Consider the following 15,617-nt stretch of genomic DNA (forward strand, 5'->3'; position numbering starts at 1 on the left):
GCAAATAAAAATAATAGTTGCTAACCCCTCAACAAAATGTTACAGTGTGTCTGCACTGCAGGAGTGCTGTTTCTCCAGCCACGGGAACCTTGTAGTGCTGTTCACGCCTCTCATGGGAGGGGAGAGGAGGGGAAAAAAACACCTTTTCCCTTCTACCTGTCCAAAAACTATACAGAGACAATATTAGGGTTCTTCTATAGGTTTGAGACGTCTTGTGAAGAGAAGCTTTGCCTTAGCTATTACAGTCTTAACCAACTTATATATTCTGGATGCTTTGGGCTAAAATGACTGTCAAGGTAATGGGGGGGGGAACGTAAGGGAGTCTTCTGAACTACAATATAGTTTCTAATTACCATGCTCAAGCAAAACAAAAAACAGCAAAGCACACACATGACATGTCTGAAATAATCATAGCAGCATGTATGCTAATGGTATTCAGGGTCCATAAACACTTGTCCTGCAGGAGAGGTACACAACAGCATAGTTTTTTCTGAAAATAACCTTTCTGCTGTTTTCTGTCTCATTAGGTTTTTACCCAACCTTGCAAAATCTGCTTTACATAAAAATCTGCTGGACTCTGGAATTGAAACAAGTGATACTGAAACTCAGAAAATGGAAGGAAAAGATTTTAGCTGTAAGCTGACACACGCAGACACTCACCCACACCCTCTTCTGCTAAAGTGAAAGCTAAACACATGAACCAGTGTTTTTGTTTCCTTTCCCTCTAGAATTGCAGTTGTGTACTTCTGTGAAAGCTTGTATGTTCTGTATGTTCTGTGGGTTTACTGCTGTTGTAGTTGAACACAGAAGCTAAAAGGAAATTGAGCTTAATCTTCCTCTGTTACAGTGCAGTCAGGCTTGCTAGAATAGTGGTAGAGCACAATCAGCAGCTTGTTAATGAGGGCCAAACCCAGTGTGAACAAGCCCCTCTCCGATTCTGTTCCTAAAGTCTTCCAGTGCACATCTCTGCTTAATTCCTCATTCTTCTCCTATGCCAGATTTGCCGGTCTGTCATTTTGAGGAACCCTTGGAGGGTGATTGCACCTCCTCTCACAGTGGCCTTCTCTCCTTTCTTCCTGTCTGAAACTTCTGTTGCAACTTCTGATGCACTAAAAGAGTAAAAGGGCCACTAGTGGTTTCCTGTGTCTATAATGACTGACAGCTGAGGCTAGAATGGAACAGTGGGCGGGGTGAGTGGCAGTTGGAGAAAGTCAGGTAGGAGGAGAAGAAAGACAGTGAGAAGTCAGGAAAGTCGGAGCTGAGTTAGGACTGAGAGATAGCGACCTGGTTTGCTAACCCATGCATTATTTAAAATCAGCCGCTCTACATGACAGATCTACACCTCCCAAGTAGCACCACCAAGGAGGGGAGGGACTGCCAAGTCCTGCTGGGACTGCCTTGGCCTGTGCTTCTCACCCACCAAATGCTCCATCAGAAGCCTGCACTCATCTGGAAGTGGATAAACATTTCCAGACATACATCGCACCCACATACTTTCCGCTTTATAGGTAGAGATTACAAGTGAATACCTTCTTCAGATAAGCACTATGTTCAAGATCGTTACAGCTAACTTGCATACTGATGTAATTGCAAAGAGTAACAATATTTACTTAATTAACATTCAGTCAGTGCTGATTTACAATCACGAGGCCATTTTTCTATTTGGCATTTATATAAGGTTTTATAATACACAACTATATTCTTAAGCATATTCTCTACATGGCCCTTCTTAAAATATCTCAATGATCAGTCTTGTGGTATGTTATGTTTTCCACACCTAAATGAGGGTCTGGCCTGACTAAAAGATTTCCATTTCATCTTTTGGATATAGCTGTGCATATCTGTTTACTAGTGAGTAATCCCTAATTCATCTAAAACATGCAGGTGAAGTAAACTCAGGAATCCTGAGGATTGGGTCTGTCTCCATTCCTGTGTACAATCCCTATGAGAGAATGAAAGTGCCTGATGTTCTCTTCTATGAAAATACTCAAGTAAGTGCCGGCCTTTCACTGGACCAGAACGGTCAAGGTTTTTGTAATAAACCATTTTATTCTTTAAGTGGTTGCTTGAGGTGAGAAGTCTGTTAAATAGCTTCAGATGACTGGAGAGCAAACTTCTTCACCACCCTTTTGTAATACGATTATAATACTGTAAACATTATTCTAGTGTTCTTGCTTAACGCGTCACTGCTAAAGAGTTTTCCTGACTGCCACCTTGAAGAATACTGCTGTTGCTGTTTCCCGTGAGGGCTGGCACGCCTAGCTTCTCAGTTAGCTCAAGTCCCACCTGCTGTTCCTTCAATATTCCTTTTCATTTTAGCAGGGCCGAGAACATTGGAAAGTTTCATTTCAGTGGGAGAAAAATACTGATGCTGCTGAGATTTGAGTGGGAGGGCTTGCGAAGTGACTTCCTTTTCTTTCAAAAAGGAAAGCCTATGCTCATTCAAGTCTGGCTTTCCTCCTCCTGCTAGCCTTTTCTACCAGTCTTTTCCCCATCATAAGATATGAGAAGATATTTCCCTCTTCCAGATTGGCCAGGTTTGTCAGTCATATCTCTGATTATTTATTTATTTATTTTTTACGTTTTTATACCGCCCAATAGCCAAAGCTCTCTGGGCGATTCACAAAAATTAAAACCATGAAAAGCACAACAAAACAACCAACAGTCTAAAAACACAAATACAAAATACAGTATAAAAAGCACAACCAGGATAAAACCACACAGCAAAAATTGATATAGATTAAAATACGGAATTAAAACAGCAAAGGTTAAATTAGGTTTTAAAATACGGAGAAAATAAAAAGGTCTTCAGCTGGCGACTGAAGGAGTACAGTGTAGGCGCCAGGCGAACCCTCTCTGGGGAGCTCGTTCCACATCCGGGGTGCCACAGCAGAGAAGGCCCTCCTCCTAGTTGCCAGCTGCCTCACTTCCTTTGGCAGGGGCTCACAGAGAAGGACCCCTGTGGATGATCTTTAGGTCCAGGCAGGTACATATGGGAGGAGGCGTTCCTTCAGATAACCTGGCCCCAAGCCGTTTAGTACCAGCACTTTGAAACAGGCCCGGACCTTAATAAACTTGCGTAGAGAGCCCCTTTGCGCCTTCCTTCAGGCAAGTTACAATTAAACATAGAAGTCTATAAGTAACCATAATTTCCCATTTCATCCAATCCTTGATGCTGTGACTACTATCGTCAGACAAGCAAGGAACACAAACCAACTTCAAATTGATCCTGGCTTGCTCCGAAGCTGGCAACTATAGTTTCTGATTCAGATGGTTAAGTAGAGGCTTCCTAGCTTAATCACAGTTTGTGCGAGGGAAGGAGCAAAGGAGGCTACGTGTGCAGGCAGAAGGCTAAGCCGAGTTATGATCCTTCTGAACATGACCTTTGAAACTAGCAATGGTTACATTGAGGAGTATATTTAATAAGGTAGCTGTTGATTAGCTCTGGCCATAAAATTTATATTGGGAGATTAGATTTGCCTTTTATTTTTGGTTTTTATACATTAAGACCTAATCTACACCAAGCAGGATATTGCACGATGAAAGCAGTATGAAAGCGGTATATGAAAGGCAGGAGCCACACCAAACAGAATATAGCACTATGAAACAAGTATGAAAGCAGTACATGGTATGTATCAATGGGCCCAACAGTTGTCAGTGCACTTCAATAACACTATAAAGCAGTAGTGTGGCTCCTGCCTTTTATATACTACTTACATACTGCTTTCATAGTGCAATATCCTGCTTGGTGTAGATTAGGCCTAAGATTTGTTTAATATTATTATTATTATTTATTTATTTATATAGCACCATCAATGTACATGGTGCTGTACAGATTACACAGTAAATAGCAAGACCCTGCCGCATAGGCTTACAATCTAATAAGGTTGTAGTAAACAATAAGGAGGGAAAGAGAATGCAAACAGGCACAGGGAAGTGTAAACAGGCACTGGGTAGGGTGAAGCTAAACAGTATAGAGTCAGAACAAACTCAATATTTAAAAGCTATAGGGAACAGAAAGGTTTTTAGCTGAGTTTTGAAAGATATTTGGGAACAATGGTTCCCATTTTTGTCTGGGTAACATCACAATATAATGTATCTAGTTTGGATGCAAGGAATAATTTTGCATCTTTTATCTACTCCCACCCAGTTATGATCTGGTTGGATAATCCCTTGAAATTCTGCATAACATGTTTTATTTACCTGCAGTTCTAGAGAATGATGTTATTTTACACTAGAGGGATTTAGAAACTCAGTTCAGCATTGGAACTGTCTATATTTGCAGCCTGTGTTGAGTTATATATTGGTGTCTACAGGTGGTGATGTGAAAGGTGGTGATGAAAGGAAAAAGCTGCTACATAGAGATTCCTATTAGTCTCTGACCTACTTGAAATGACCTATTTTTTGCTTGTCAGGATTGTCAGTCCTGTGTTGTTGTTGTTGTTCCTCTAAAAATATTTGTGGAGGAGAAAATGAGTGAGATTTACACATTTTATTATAAATAAGTGGTAACATAAAATAAATGATGGGAGCTGGGGAGAAAAGGACGAAAGGGCACATTAAAAAGTCCTTTTTGCTCTGGAGTTTGTGAAGGTGGTGCTGGGGGATTATTGTTCTGTGCCGTGGCTCCTAAGCCATGGGGTTCCACAGGGCTCTATCTTATCCCCTATGCTGTTTAACATATACATGAAGCCGCTGGGGGAGGTTAGCCGGAGATGTGGACTGAGGTGTCATCAATATGCGGATGATACCCAGCTCTACCTTTCCTTTTCATCAAACCCAGGTGTGGCAGTGGCTGTTCTGAACAGGTGCCTGGGCACGGTAATGGACTGGATGAGGGCTAACAAACTGAGACTCAATCCAGACAAGATGGAGGTACTGTTAGCGGGTGGTTCATCTGTCCGGTGAGGTGATGTTTGCCCTGTCCTGGACGGAGTTGCACTCTCCCTAAAGGATCAGGTCTGTAGTTTGGGGGTGCTCTTGGATCCAGAACTGTCACTTGAGGCACAGGTGAACTCAGTGGCAAAGAGCACCTTTTATCAGCTTAGGTTGAATACCAACTGCACCCTTATCTGGACAGAGATAGCCTAGCTACAGTTATCCATGCTCTGATAACCTCTCGTTTGGATTACTGCAATGCATTATACGTGGGGCTGCCTTTGAAAATGGTCCGGAACTTCAACTGGTACAAAACGGGGCAGCAAGTTTATTAATAGGGACTGTCCAACAAGACCACATCACGCCAGACCTTTTCCAGCTTCATTGGCTGCCAGTCCAGGTCCGGGCCCGATTCAAAGTGCTGGTATTAACATTTAAAGCCCTAAACAGCTTGGGGCCAGGTATCTGAAGGAACGCCTCCTCCCATATGTACCTGCCCGGACCCTAAGGTCATCCTCAGGGGTTCTTGTCCGCAAGCCCCTGCCAAAGGAAGTAGGGGAAGTGAGGCTACCAGGAGGAGGGCCTTCTCTGCTGTGGCATCCCGACTGTGGAATGAGCTCCCTAAGGAGGTTCGCTTGGCACCTACATTATATGCTTTTAGATGCCAGGTGAAGACCTTTTTATTCTCCCAGCATTTTAACAGTCTACAAATAAATTTTAACTTGGTGTTTTAAATTTGTAATTTTGCATTGCTGCTGTTTTTATCTGGTTGAGCTTTTATATTGTATTTTATATTATGGTTTTATACTGTTGTTTTATACTTTGAATGTTTTTAATTTTTGTGAACCGCCCAGAGAGCTCCGGCTATTGGGCGGTATAGAAATGTAATAAATAAATAAATAAATAAATAAAAATATGTTAAGTGACCTTTTTGTAAGTCTTTTGCTCATTTAAACTCTTTATGTTTTAAATGAACTATAATTTAGTTCTTAACGTTGGGTATGTACCCATTGCTGGGGTCAAACCTATCTATATCTTATCACCATCTGGTCTTGCGTGTGAGGTTTTCTGGAGCAACTGGCTGGCCACTGTAGGAGACTGATCAGTGATCTTTACAGTAGAGTTGTTTTCTATCAGGCATCCAACTTGTTTTGCACCTCGCAACTTGTACAAGCTCTTTAATGTTATCCAGTTGAATTTGCCAGTTATTCATGTTTAATTTGAGCTTACACTGAGTGACTGTTAATTAGTGGCCTGGTTCAGACAACACACTAAACCACACTGCTTAACCCCAAAATGGTTAATGGATTCCCTGAACCATTTTGTGGTTAAGCAGCATGGTTTTAACGTGTTGTCTGAACCAGGCCATTGTGCAATTTTTCATTGGTTTCATTGGTTTATGTATATCCATTTTGTTTACTTTTAACAGTTACTTTTGTTAATTATTTGCTTTTGGTTCAGCCTACTGAGCAAATATAGATTTATTGTCATTCTTTTATATACTACATAGACATTATACTTCGTTTATTCATATTGTTATATTCGTTTACTGTTATACAGCCTTCATCCTGCGTCATTCACATTGACTCTTTATTCATCGCTTGCATGCATCATCCTCGTTTATGGTTACATTTTTATTTATTTTATTTATTTAAAACATTTATATCCCGCCCTATATCAATAAGATCTCAGGGCGGCGTACAGATAAAAGCATACAGTATAAAGTAGTCAATATCCACTCCTTACGCTTGTTCCGCTTTGTGAGGGCTCCTCCCTTTCCCTTGCTCTGTACAATCGGAATAGCTGCCACAGAGTTGTTACTGCACTGTGCAAACTCCGCTAGCACCTGTTTTCCTTTCCTTTTGCAATTAATTGGATCCAACCCACATTACTGAGCTAGATGAACTAACAGTCCTGATCCAGTGGCAAGTTCTTATCAATAAAGAAAAATATTACTGCTTCTCCAAATGGATGTAATAGCTGTGCATCATTGAAACAACAGAAATGGCGACATACGTGTGTTAAAGCACTGCAGTAGAGACACTATACTATTGCTTTGTAATTACTAACTTCTTTTCTTTCAAATTCTACAAAATAGTTTTCATTTCTCTCTAGCATATGATGGTGATGGAAGATATGCTAAAAGACTTCTTGCTTGGAGAGCATCTTCTCTTAGTTGGTAACCAGGTAAGAGCAATAAAATATTTCCTGCTAGTATATGTATTTATTTTATGTAACGTAGTTAGCATTTGTTGAAAGCTGTGACCTTTTGTAAGTTGACACAGGTTGATTTTTTTTTTTTGGGCAACACCTCAAATCCAACTGTTACGTAAGCCGTTGAATAAGATTTTATTTTAATTTTTTAATGCATAACCTTCTATTATTTACCATTTTTTTAAAAAAAAAGTATATCCAACAATAACTTTGGTCACAGAATGTATTTTGGAAATTAAGCGGAATAACATAAATGCCTCCTTTGTTTCACAAATGGGTTAAACATGGTTAAAAAGAGTAGTACACTAAATTGGGCCTGTTGAGACAAAATGCTAAGCCATAATTAGGCCGCTAACCCTTTGCAGAAAATGGTTAGTGGTTACGTAGCCACCGTGGTTCACACAACATGCTAAGCCATAACGTTTAGCACAAAATGCGTCACCATTGTGGCTTACTTAGCGTGTCGTTTGAACAGGGTCTTTATATGAAAAGTTTGTCAGTAGCACATGTTTCAGTATTGTTTTTGCCAAACGTGCCTCAAGGTGTGAAGCATTCGTTACTCTATTTTCAGTAATAATTTTGAATTGTGGGAAGTGTTCTCAAATTGTACTGTAGCCTAGAGTTGAGCATAGAAGGCATTTGTGTTGTACTACACAGTCGGCCAATTTGCAGGATTGCTGCAACCCACCATAGCTTATTTAAGCCACAGAGCGTTGCAGTGCATGCCAGTGGTCACTGTGAATATTCAAGCCATGGTGGGCAGTTGCCACAGCTTATCATGACATGTGAACCCAGTGCAGGTTTAACAAACCACTCACAACTCATAAACAGCCCATGGGCTGTGGGTGATTTGTTAACCATGGCGACAACCAGCCTTGCTTGGTCCACACGTCAAATTAAGCCACAGCAACTGCTTGCTGCAGCTTGAATATTCACAATAGCCACCGGCACATGCCACAATCTGCCATGGCTTAATAGGTGGGTGGGTACAATCAGATTGAACCATGGTGCCTTATTGAAGTCACTGTGATTCCCAGGCACCCGCTGACAACTATTATGTAGCCCAACCCACCCACCCTGCTCCTGGTAAGTTGAGTTGTCATGTTATCATGTGAACCTCCCAGAGAGCTTCAGCTGTTGGGCAGTATAGAAATGCAATAAATAAATAAAATGTGGACCTGGCAAATATGGGTTGTTGCATAGGTAACAAACCACCCAGAACCTATGGTCTTTTGGGGGGTAGTGGTTGATTTGTTACCCACACCAACTACTCACCCTCACTAGATTTAAATGATACGACAACCTACAAGGTGGGGTTGGGCTGTAGTGTCCACAAACCACTTTGGGCTTTTTCAAAAGTCCATATTAGTGTAGTACCTGTACCAGAGAAACTCAAAAATCACAAAAAGTGCAAACTTTCAAGATCTCCAGATCTCTTCATCAGGCAAGCTGTTACAAATAGCATGGTGGTGGGTGGGGCAGGAGAAGATTAAATTGGAATTGGGAAGAATGCTAACCATGTTGGTTATGATGTTTGCATCATGGCCAGATTCTGAAGGTGAAATGGGGCAGGATGGTTTGCAGACATGCAAACAGGCTCTATTAGGTGATGCTGTAGTTTCAGGGTTCATGAGGATCGCTGGGAACAAGAAAGAAGCAATTGGTGACCATTTAAGCAAGAAGCAAGCAATGGCTGGACTTTATACCATATTTCTTCGATTCTAAGACACACTTTTCCCCCCATATAAACATCTCCAGAAACGGGGTGCGTCTTAGAATCACGGGTGTGTTTATTATTTCTTAGAATCAAAGCTTTTCTGTCGGTGGTACTGAAATTAGTGTGCGTCCTGCAATCGATGGCGTCTTAGAATCGAAGAAATACGGTATCTTGCACATACAAAGTTCAGCTGTTACTCAGAGCTATCTCCCATCCTGGATGAACCACATAGGTGCCTTGATTGGTGGAAAACAGAAGTAGAGAGAAACTTGGTAATGTCTTAAAGTTGGAAAAGCAATCTGGACTGTTTTCAGATTTGAGGGCTCTGTTGAAGCAAATTTTGCATTGGTTAAAATTCATACAACCACTTAGTGATGTGAGCCTGCCTGTGTTTTTCACAAAGACAGAATAAAAATAAGCGTGATTTCTGTGAGAACGTTCTTGTTGCCTGAGTTTGGTTTGAGATAATGTTTTTGGCCAGAGTTGCCTACTGGCTTGTTTCCCAATGCAGATTGGCAAGTGATCGTGGATGAGGCCATCTGCTACATAGAAATACACATTTTTGTTTCTGTTGATTGCGCTACTGTAAGCATATTTACTTGGTAGTAAGTCTCATTGAGCTTGTAAGTCTTACTTCTGAGTAAACATGTTAAGGATCAGGACACTGGTCTGTTTAATTGGGCTACTGACCCTGGGCAACACTGTTCAGTTGTCAGCCCCTTAATAGATTTCAAATCCCACAGCTGCCGTGCCATATGCCTCTAGAACTCTGATCATATGTACTGTTGTTGCTGTTTTACTTGATTTCTTAATTTGTTAATAACAAAATGACTGAGTTTTAATATTCTTTTAGAAATTAAGAATGACTGGCAGGTGTAGCATCCTATTAGAAACAAAGTTAACTATTAGTTCAGTGGATTGTGTTAACATTCCACTGAACGAATAGGTTGCCAGATGATGTAATTTTTATTGTTGTTATCTTAGAGGAGAAGCCAAAAGAATGGAGAGGCCAAGGTTGAGCCTCACTCCCTATAGGCTTGTATGTTTGAATGATTGATTATGTCACTCCACACGACGGCTGCCTCAGACTGACCCCCCTCACAAATCATAGAATCATAGAATAGCAGAGTTGGAAGGGGCCTAAAAGGCCATCGAGTCCAACCTCCTGCTCAATACAGGAATCCACCCTAAAGCAACCCTGACAGATGGTTGTCCAGCTGCCTCTTGAAGGCCTCCAGTGTGGGAGAGCCCACAACCTCCCTAGGTAGCTGGTTCCATTGTCGTTTTTCTGATGTCCAGCTGGAATCTGGCTTCCTGTAACTTGAGCCCCTTATTCCATGTCCTGCACTCTGGGAGAAGGATTTGCTCTACTGCAAATCATCCAGAGATCTATCAGTGGATCCAAATCTACCTCCTGCCCACCCTCCCCCGCTCCATTGCAATGATCAAGTTTGTTCAATCTAGCAGTAAAAAAATTCCAGTTATTGGACCATGTCTGTTTAGTTGTAGGTATTACATACAAAGTCCCAAAGAGGTTTTAAGATTAGAACGTAGAACATAAATCTGTATCTCTTATAACTTGAAAATGCTTTTTTATTTAATTGTTAACAAAACTATGGGCAAACATTTTGCAGCGCACTTGGTCAAAATTTGCTAGGATCTTTAAAGGCCATTTCCAGGCTCTGAGCTGCCTCTGTTCTAAAGGGAGACAAGGTTCAACATAAGACAAATGGTGATTCAGTCCCAATACTAATGTTCAGTTCTTTATCCAGGACTCTGAGTGCATGCCTTTCTCTTTATTTCATGGTCTGCCTTTAATTTTCCTCTCTTGGCAGCATGGACAAGAATGAGCAGAAACAATTGCTTTGACAAATAAATATATAGGATCAAGCCAAGCTCCTACTCTGCTGATGTTGCCAACTGACTGATAATGTTGCTTAGTACAGCGCATGTCAGTACTATTACTATAGCCATGACCCCTCAGCCAGCTATGATATGTGGCTGTGGTGTACAGACTTTATCCAGTTGTAAAGTGAGCAAAGCCGGGACATGACTCAAGTTGGCTCAACTACCTGTAATTTAATGGTCCTCCTCTGTGTTGGCAGTCATGGAATCTGGCATGCCTCAAAGATGATAGTTACAGCTGTGATTTCAAGCCAACATGCAGCATCTCAAAATGGAATTGGCTTTCTCACGTGTCGTTTTAGGTATAGTGGCACAAGCCTTTTTGGTTACTATAATATGAAGGCACCTTTGAAGGGTGGTGGTTGGTTTTCCTTAGTTGAAAAGAAATTTGAATCATATTCTATCAATTTAAAACCAAGGATAAATGTGGTCTGTGTTTTTACAGGGTGTTGGAAAAAACAAGGTGGTTGACAGATTTCTTCACCTGTTAAACAGACCGAGAGAATATTTGCAACTACATAGGTGAGAGAAGCTTTATAATACTTTTTATGACTTCATTACTGGGTTCTTGCTATCAGTTATACTAGGTTTTTCAAATACGTAGCTGGTCTTCCCAATGCATCTAGATTTTGCAAGTTGTATGAACTTGAGAATGACTGGTGACATGCATATCCTATTATCCGTGATTCAAACCATGGGTGTGGAGGAAAAGTATTGCATCCTACTATGAAAAGGGAGAATAACCCTTTGGCATAGAATACTTGCCCTGGATATATAGTGTGTATATACAGCAACTCTCTTCTCGCACCCCTGCATTTTTGGATAATCATAGTGGGTTTGAATGGTATATGATAAAGGTAGCCTGGGTCTTTCCAAAGCTTGCTAGCCTATTCCAAGTGTATCTGGAATACCATAAAGTTCTGGCTTGCTTCTGTTTGAATAACCCATGTGTTATTGTTACATTCAAACATTGGCCGAGTTCACACTAACAGGCAGGAAAATAACCCATTGTAGCTTGTTTCCCCACCTCGGTGTGGGCCAGTTGCACAAATGCCATTTCCCTGATTACCCGCAATACGGTGCAAGTTGTCATATTGTCCAAACCCAGCAAGGTGTGCAGTCAGGGTGACTTTAATCCACCCCACAACTTGTGGCTTATTGCACAGGTGGTTTAGAAACCATCCCCATCATGCATCTTGCTGGGTTTGGACAACATGATGACCTCTGCCCGGTGAGGATAATTAGGGTAATTATGTGGCGTACGACTGGCATGTGTGTGAGCAGGGAAATAGGCTCTGATGTCTCATTTTCCCATCCTGATTATGCAAACTATTGACTGTAGCTTCCCTGATGTAACAATAAAACTAATTATATTTTCCCAACTAATTATATTGCTGTTTGTTATTTATATCCCAGCTTTCCTTAAAGCTCAGTGCAGTACATGGTAGTGTCTGTGTGCATAATTTTGCATGATACATAATGATATAGTACAATGGAAAGGTAGGGAACTTGGTGCCCATGGGCATCAATGTACCTCCCAGATATCTTCCTTGGTGCCCACCCAGGTGCCCTGCTCTTAAAAACAAAACAACATATATTTTATTACCACAAGCTAGGATTGCCATGAAATAGGTTTCTGTTGGTTCTGAAAACTGTTAGTTCAAAGAAGTTATTTGTCCTTTGCTAGACCTCCCAGGAGAGCCATTTTGTGGTGGTGCCCAGGACAGTTACTCAAATTGCCAAATGTGGCCATGGCCCTCAAAAATTGCCTACCTCAATATAATACATTACAGTTTGATATATTGAGGCTTCTGTCGCACGTAACAGTAAAAAAATGATGCTAATTTTGTTTTAAAACTTTCCCCCTTTTGACCTTGGATAAAACGTGTGTATGTTTTGCTATCTTAGAGATACCACTGTGCAAAGTCTTACTCTTCAGCCTTCCGTTAAAGATGGCCTTATCGTATATGAAGATTCTCCACTAGTAAGTCATTTCTGATTAAGGCACATTTGAATATATGAGTTTTTCTTTATAATATATTGAAGGATTTATACCTTGATCTCAATCTGCAAGATATTGGCACATTATAATAATCCATTACTTCTTTTCAACGTATATTTTGCAACCCTTAGAGCAGAATCATTCCCTCTGCATGCATGTCTCATACATATAGACATGCTTCCTCCATATTCTCTCTCTCTCAACACACACACACACACACATACCTTGTGTACTGTGTGGTGGGAAGAGTTCCCTTCCCCATAGGACAACAGAGAAACCTAATAAACTGGAAAAAGAGAGCAACGTCTTCTGGACTGTGCACGGAAGAAGGGACCCCCCTCCTTCCCTTTGAGCACGGAAAAGCTACAACCTGGACCAGGAGAAAGGAGCTGCTACCTTTGTGTCTCCCTGTCGGGATTGCTGCGCCTCTGTGCTGCATGATGTGGGTGGTGTGGGGGCTGCCCTCTTCACCATGCAGCACTGAAGCCAGGTTATCTGGACATGGAGAAAGAGCGCAGCCCCTTTCTCCCGGTCCAGATCACAGCATTTTTGAGCTGCACCTCCCCACGCAGCCCAGAAGTCCAGCAACCTGGACAAGGTTTGCTCTCCTTGTCCAGATCGCTTGGATCTCTGTTGATACACACCGCACGCGCACACCACACCGAATGGGATGGTTTAAGCTTCCCAGTCCAGTGCACCAGGAAGACTTAATTTTCTTTACAAGATGATTGCCTTGAGGCTGGCTCCATGGCACCCCAGCAGCCATCAATGTTTAAAACTGTAGGGGACATTCAATTTTGAATTTTGCTCCCTGGCTGGCAATCAGGGAGCAGTCCTGAGTCTTCTGGCTTTCATGTCGCCTTGCATAAAAGCTGATTCCAAAACAAATAACAATGTGCGCTTGTGTGCCACCCATTCAGAAAACACACACACACTCACAGAAATACATTGGCCCCGTTCAGACAACACGCTAAACCATGCTGCTTAACCACAAAATGTTTAATAGGATGCATTAAGTTTGATTCATTCCATTAACCATTTTGTGGTTAAGCAGCATGGTTTAGCGTGTTGTCTGAATGGGGCCATTAGGTGCTCAGGGCTCAGGGAAATGTTTTGAATATAGGTAATTACCGCACATGCTCAAAATGGTCCCTCTCTCAGCAATATGAAGAGAGTAAAGGGAGAAAAAGGAATGTGCTGGGCTGCTGCCATTGAATGTTCTGACAGCAAGGTCTGGGCTGTTTGGAGACTGGGGAAGTTCGAGAAGGGAGGTGGGAAAGTATGGGCAGGGCTCCGCCCTCTTTACCCCCACCAGCATCTCTGCTTACAATAAGTTCTTTGGCAGTGTTGCTATTGTACAAACGTTTGTGAGTAACCAGTACTTTTTATGAGATCATGCAGCCAGTGGCAAACAGCTCAGAAAGTAGTTATTAGATAAGCACCCCTGCCAGTAGATGCTCTCTTCTTGCCTCTGAGCTTTTGCATTCCCCACTGCAAATTGCACTGATCATCAATGTTCGGTGAAGTAACAGAATAGATGTGTTCTCAGTCCTTAAAATATTGAATATTTTGTGACAACTCAGTCAGGGGGGGGTAGGATGCCTGGCTTGTAGCAGTCACTCAAGCAATCAGAAAAGGAGGAGGAGGAGGAGGAGGAGAAGGAGGCTCTGCATCTTTTCTTTTAGTCTGGGCATATTAAAAGACAGAATGTAAATTTAAATTGTGATTTAAAGGCTTCCAGAATTAATAATGCAGTTTCTCATTTATGTGCCTGCTGTCTTAATTTTTTTCCAGGTGAAAGCTGTAAAAAAGGGACACGTTCTAGTTATTGATGAGGCAGATAAGGCACCAACAAATGTTACTTGCATTTTAAAAACATTAGTGGAAAGTGGAGAAATGATTCTATCCGATGGAAGGCGCCTTGTCACCAGTAAGTAACCCCAAGGGTACAGTTGCATTTATTGCAGATTAATAAATAAATTGCTATGAATAGTTCAGCTGGCATATAGATTAAAATATCATTCTTTAGAGTATTGAATATTAATAATTATTGATCTGTAATACATAGTTTATGAAGGAAAATATAGCTCTTCTCAGTTGCAAACTTCTTCCTAAGACTCAAATAGTACATTACATTCTTGTTAGCTTCTGTATATTATTATATTTATGAGAGTTCAACCAAAGTAGCATCAATATCATAATAATGCCATATCATATAAGATCAAAAGAAAATATAGTACAAATGTGTTTATTTCCCTAAGAAACAAGGGTTTTCAAGTGCTGTGGTCTTTAGATTGCATAGTCTCTTGATACATTATATACCTGTTAATAGTCTTTTGGAAATTGGACTGATTGAGGGGAAATAAATTGAAGGTTAATCCAGACAAGGCAGAAGCGCCTTTGGTCAGTCAAAAGGTAGATCAGGGAACAGGGATTCAACCTGTGCTGGATAGGGTCACACTCCCCCTGAAGACTCAGGCATGCAGTTTGGGTGTACTCTTGGAATCGGCCCTGAACCTGGATGACCAGACCGCGGTGCTGATGCACCAGCTGAACCCGTTCCTAGAGATGTCTGATCTGGCCACAGTCCCACATACCTTAGATACATCCCATTTGGACTATGATGATGCACTCTATTGGGCTGCCTTTGAAAACTGCTCAGAGACTTCAGCTGGTCCAGAATGCTGTGCCTAGGGCTGGTTTCAGGGAGCATGTGACTCCCTGGCGAGTTTCCTGGCAGAATTCAAAGTGCTGGTTATGATCTATAAAGCCCTATACAGCTTGGGACCACCTTCTTCCTTCCATGCCTGCCTAGTTCTTAAGTTTTCTGGAGAGGCCGTTTTTCAAAACCTCCACCTTCAGAGGTGCATTTGACGGTGACACGAGAGAGGGTCTTTTTGG

At 41.5% G+C, this 15,617-nt stretch overlaps 2 protein-coding genes across 2 annotated transcripts in view; one reads left to right on the top strand and one right to left on the bottom strand.

Annotated features, from left to right (window-relative positions):
• The window catches only part of NAA16 (N-alpha-acetyltransferase 16, NatA auxiliary subunit), a 439,249-nt gene that overhangs the window by 248,228 nt on the left and 175,404 nt on the right, over positions 1 to 15,617 (bottom strand). The window lies entirely within an intron of this gene.
• Positions 1 to 15,617, top strand: part of VWA8 (von Willebrand factor A domain containing 8) — a 130,933-nt gene that overhangs the window by 57,505 nt on the left and 57,811 nt on the right. The window contains exons 18-23 of the mRNA XM_063125966.1: positions 528 to 634; positions 1,885 to 1,991; positions 6,994 to 7,065; positions 11,160 to 11,236; positions 12,623 to 12,698; positions 14,511 to 14,646. Of these exons, the coding sequence (XP_062982036.1) occupies positions 528 to 634; positions 1,885 to 1,991; positions 6,994 to 7,065; positions 11,160 to 11,236; positions 12,623 to 12,698; positions 14,511 to 14,646 (575 nt within the window). The remainder of the gene's footprint in view (positions 1 to 527; positions 635 to 1,884; positions 1,992 to 6,993; positions 7,066 to 11,159; positions 11,237 to 12,622; positions 12,699 to 14,510; positions 14,647 to 15,617) is intronic.

The sequence above is a fragment of the Elgaria multicarinata genome, chromosome 5, assembly GCF_023053635.1.
Source record: "Elgaria multicarinata webbii isolate HBS135686 ecotype San Diego chromosome 5, rElgMul1.1.pri, whole genome shotgun sequence".
NCBI classification, from domain to species: domain Eukaryota; kingdom Metazoa; phylum Chordata; class Lepidosauria; order Squamata; family Anguidae; genus Elgaria; species Elgaria multicarinata.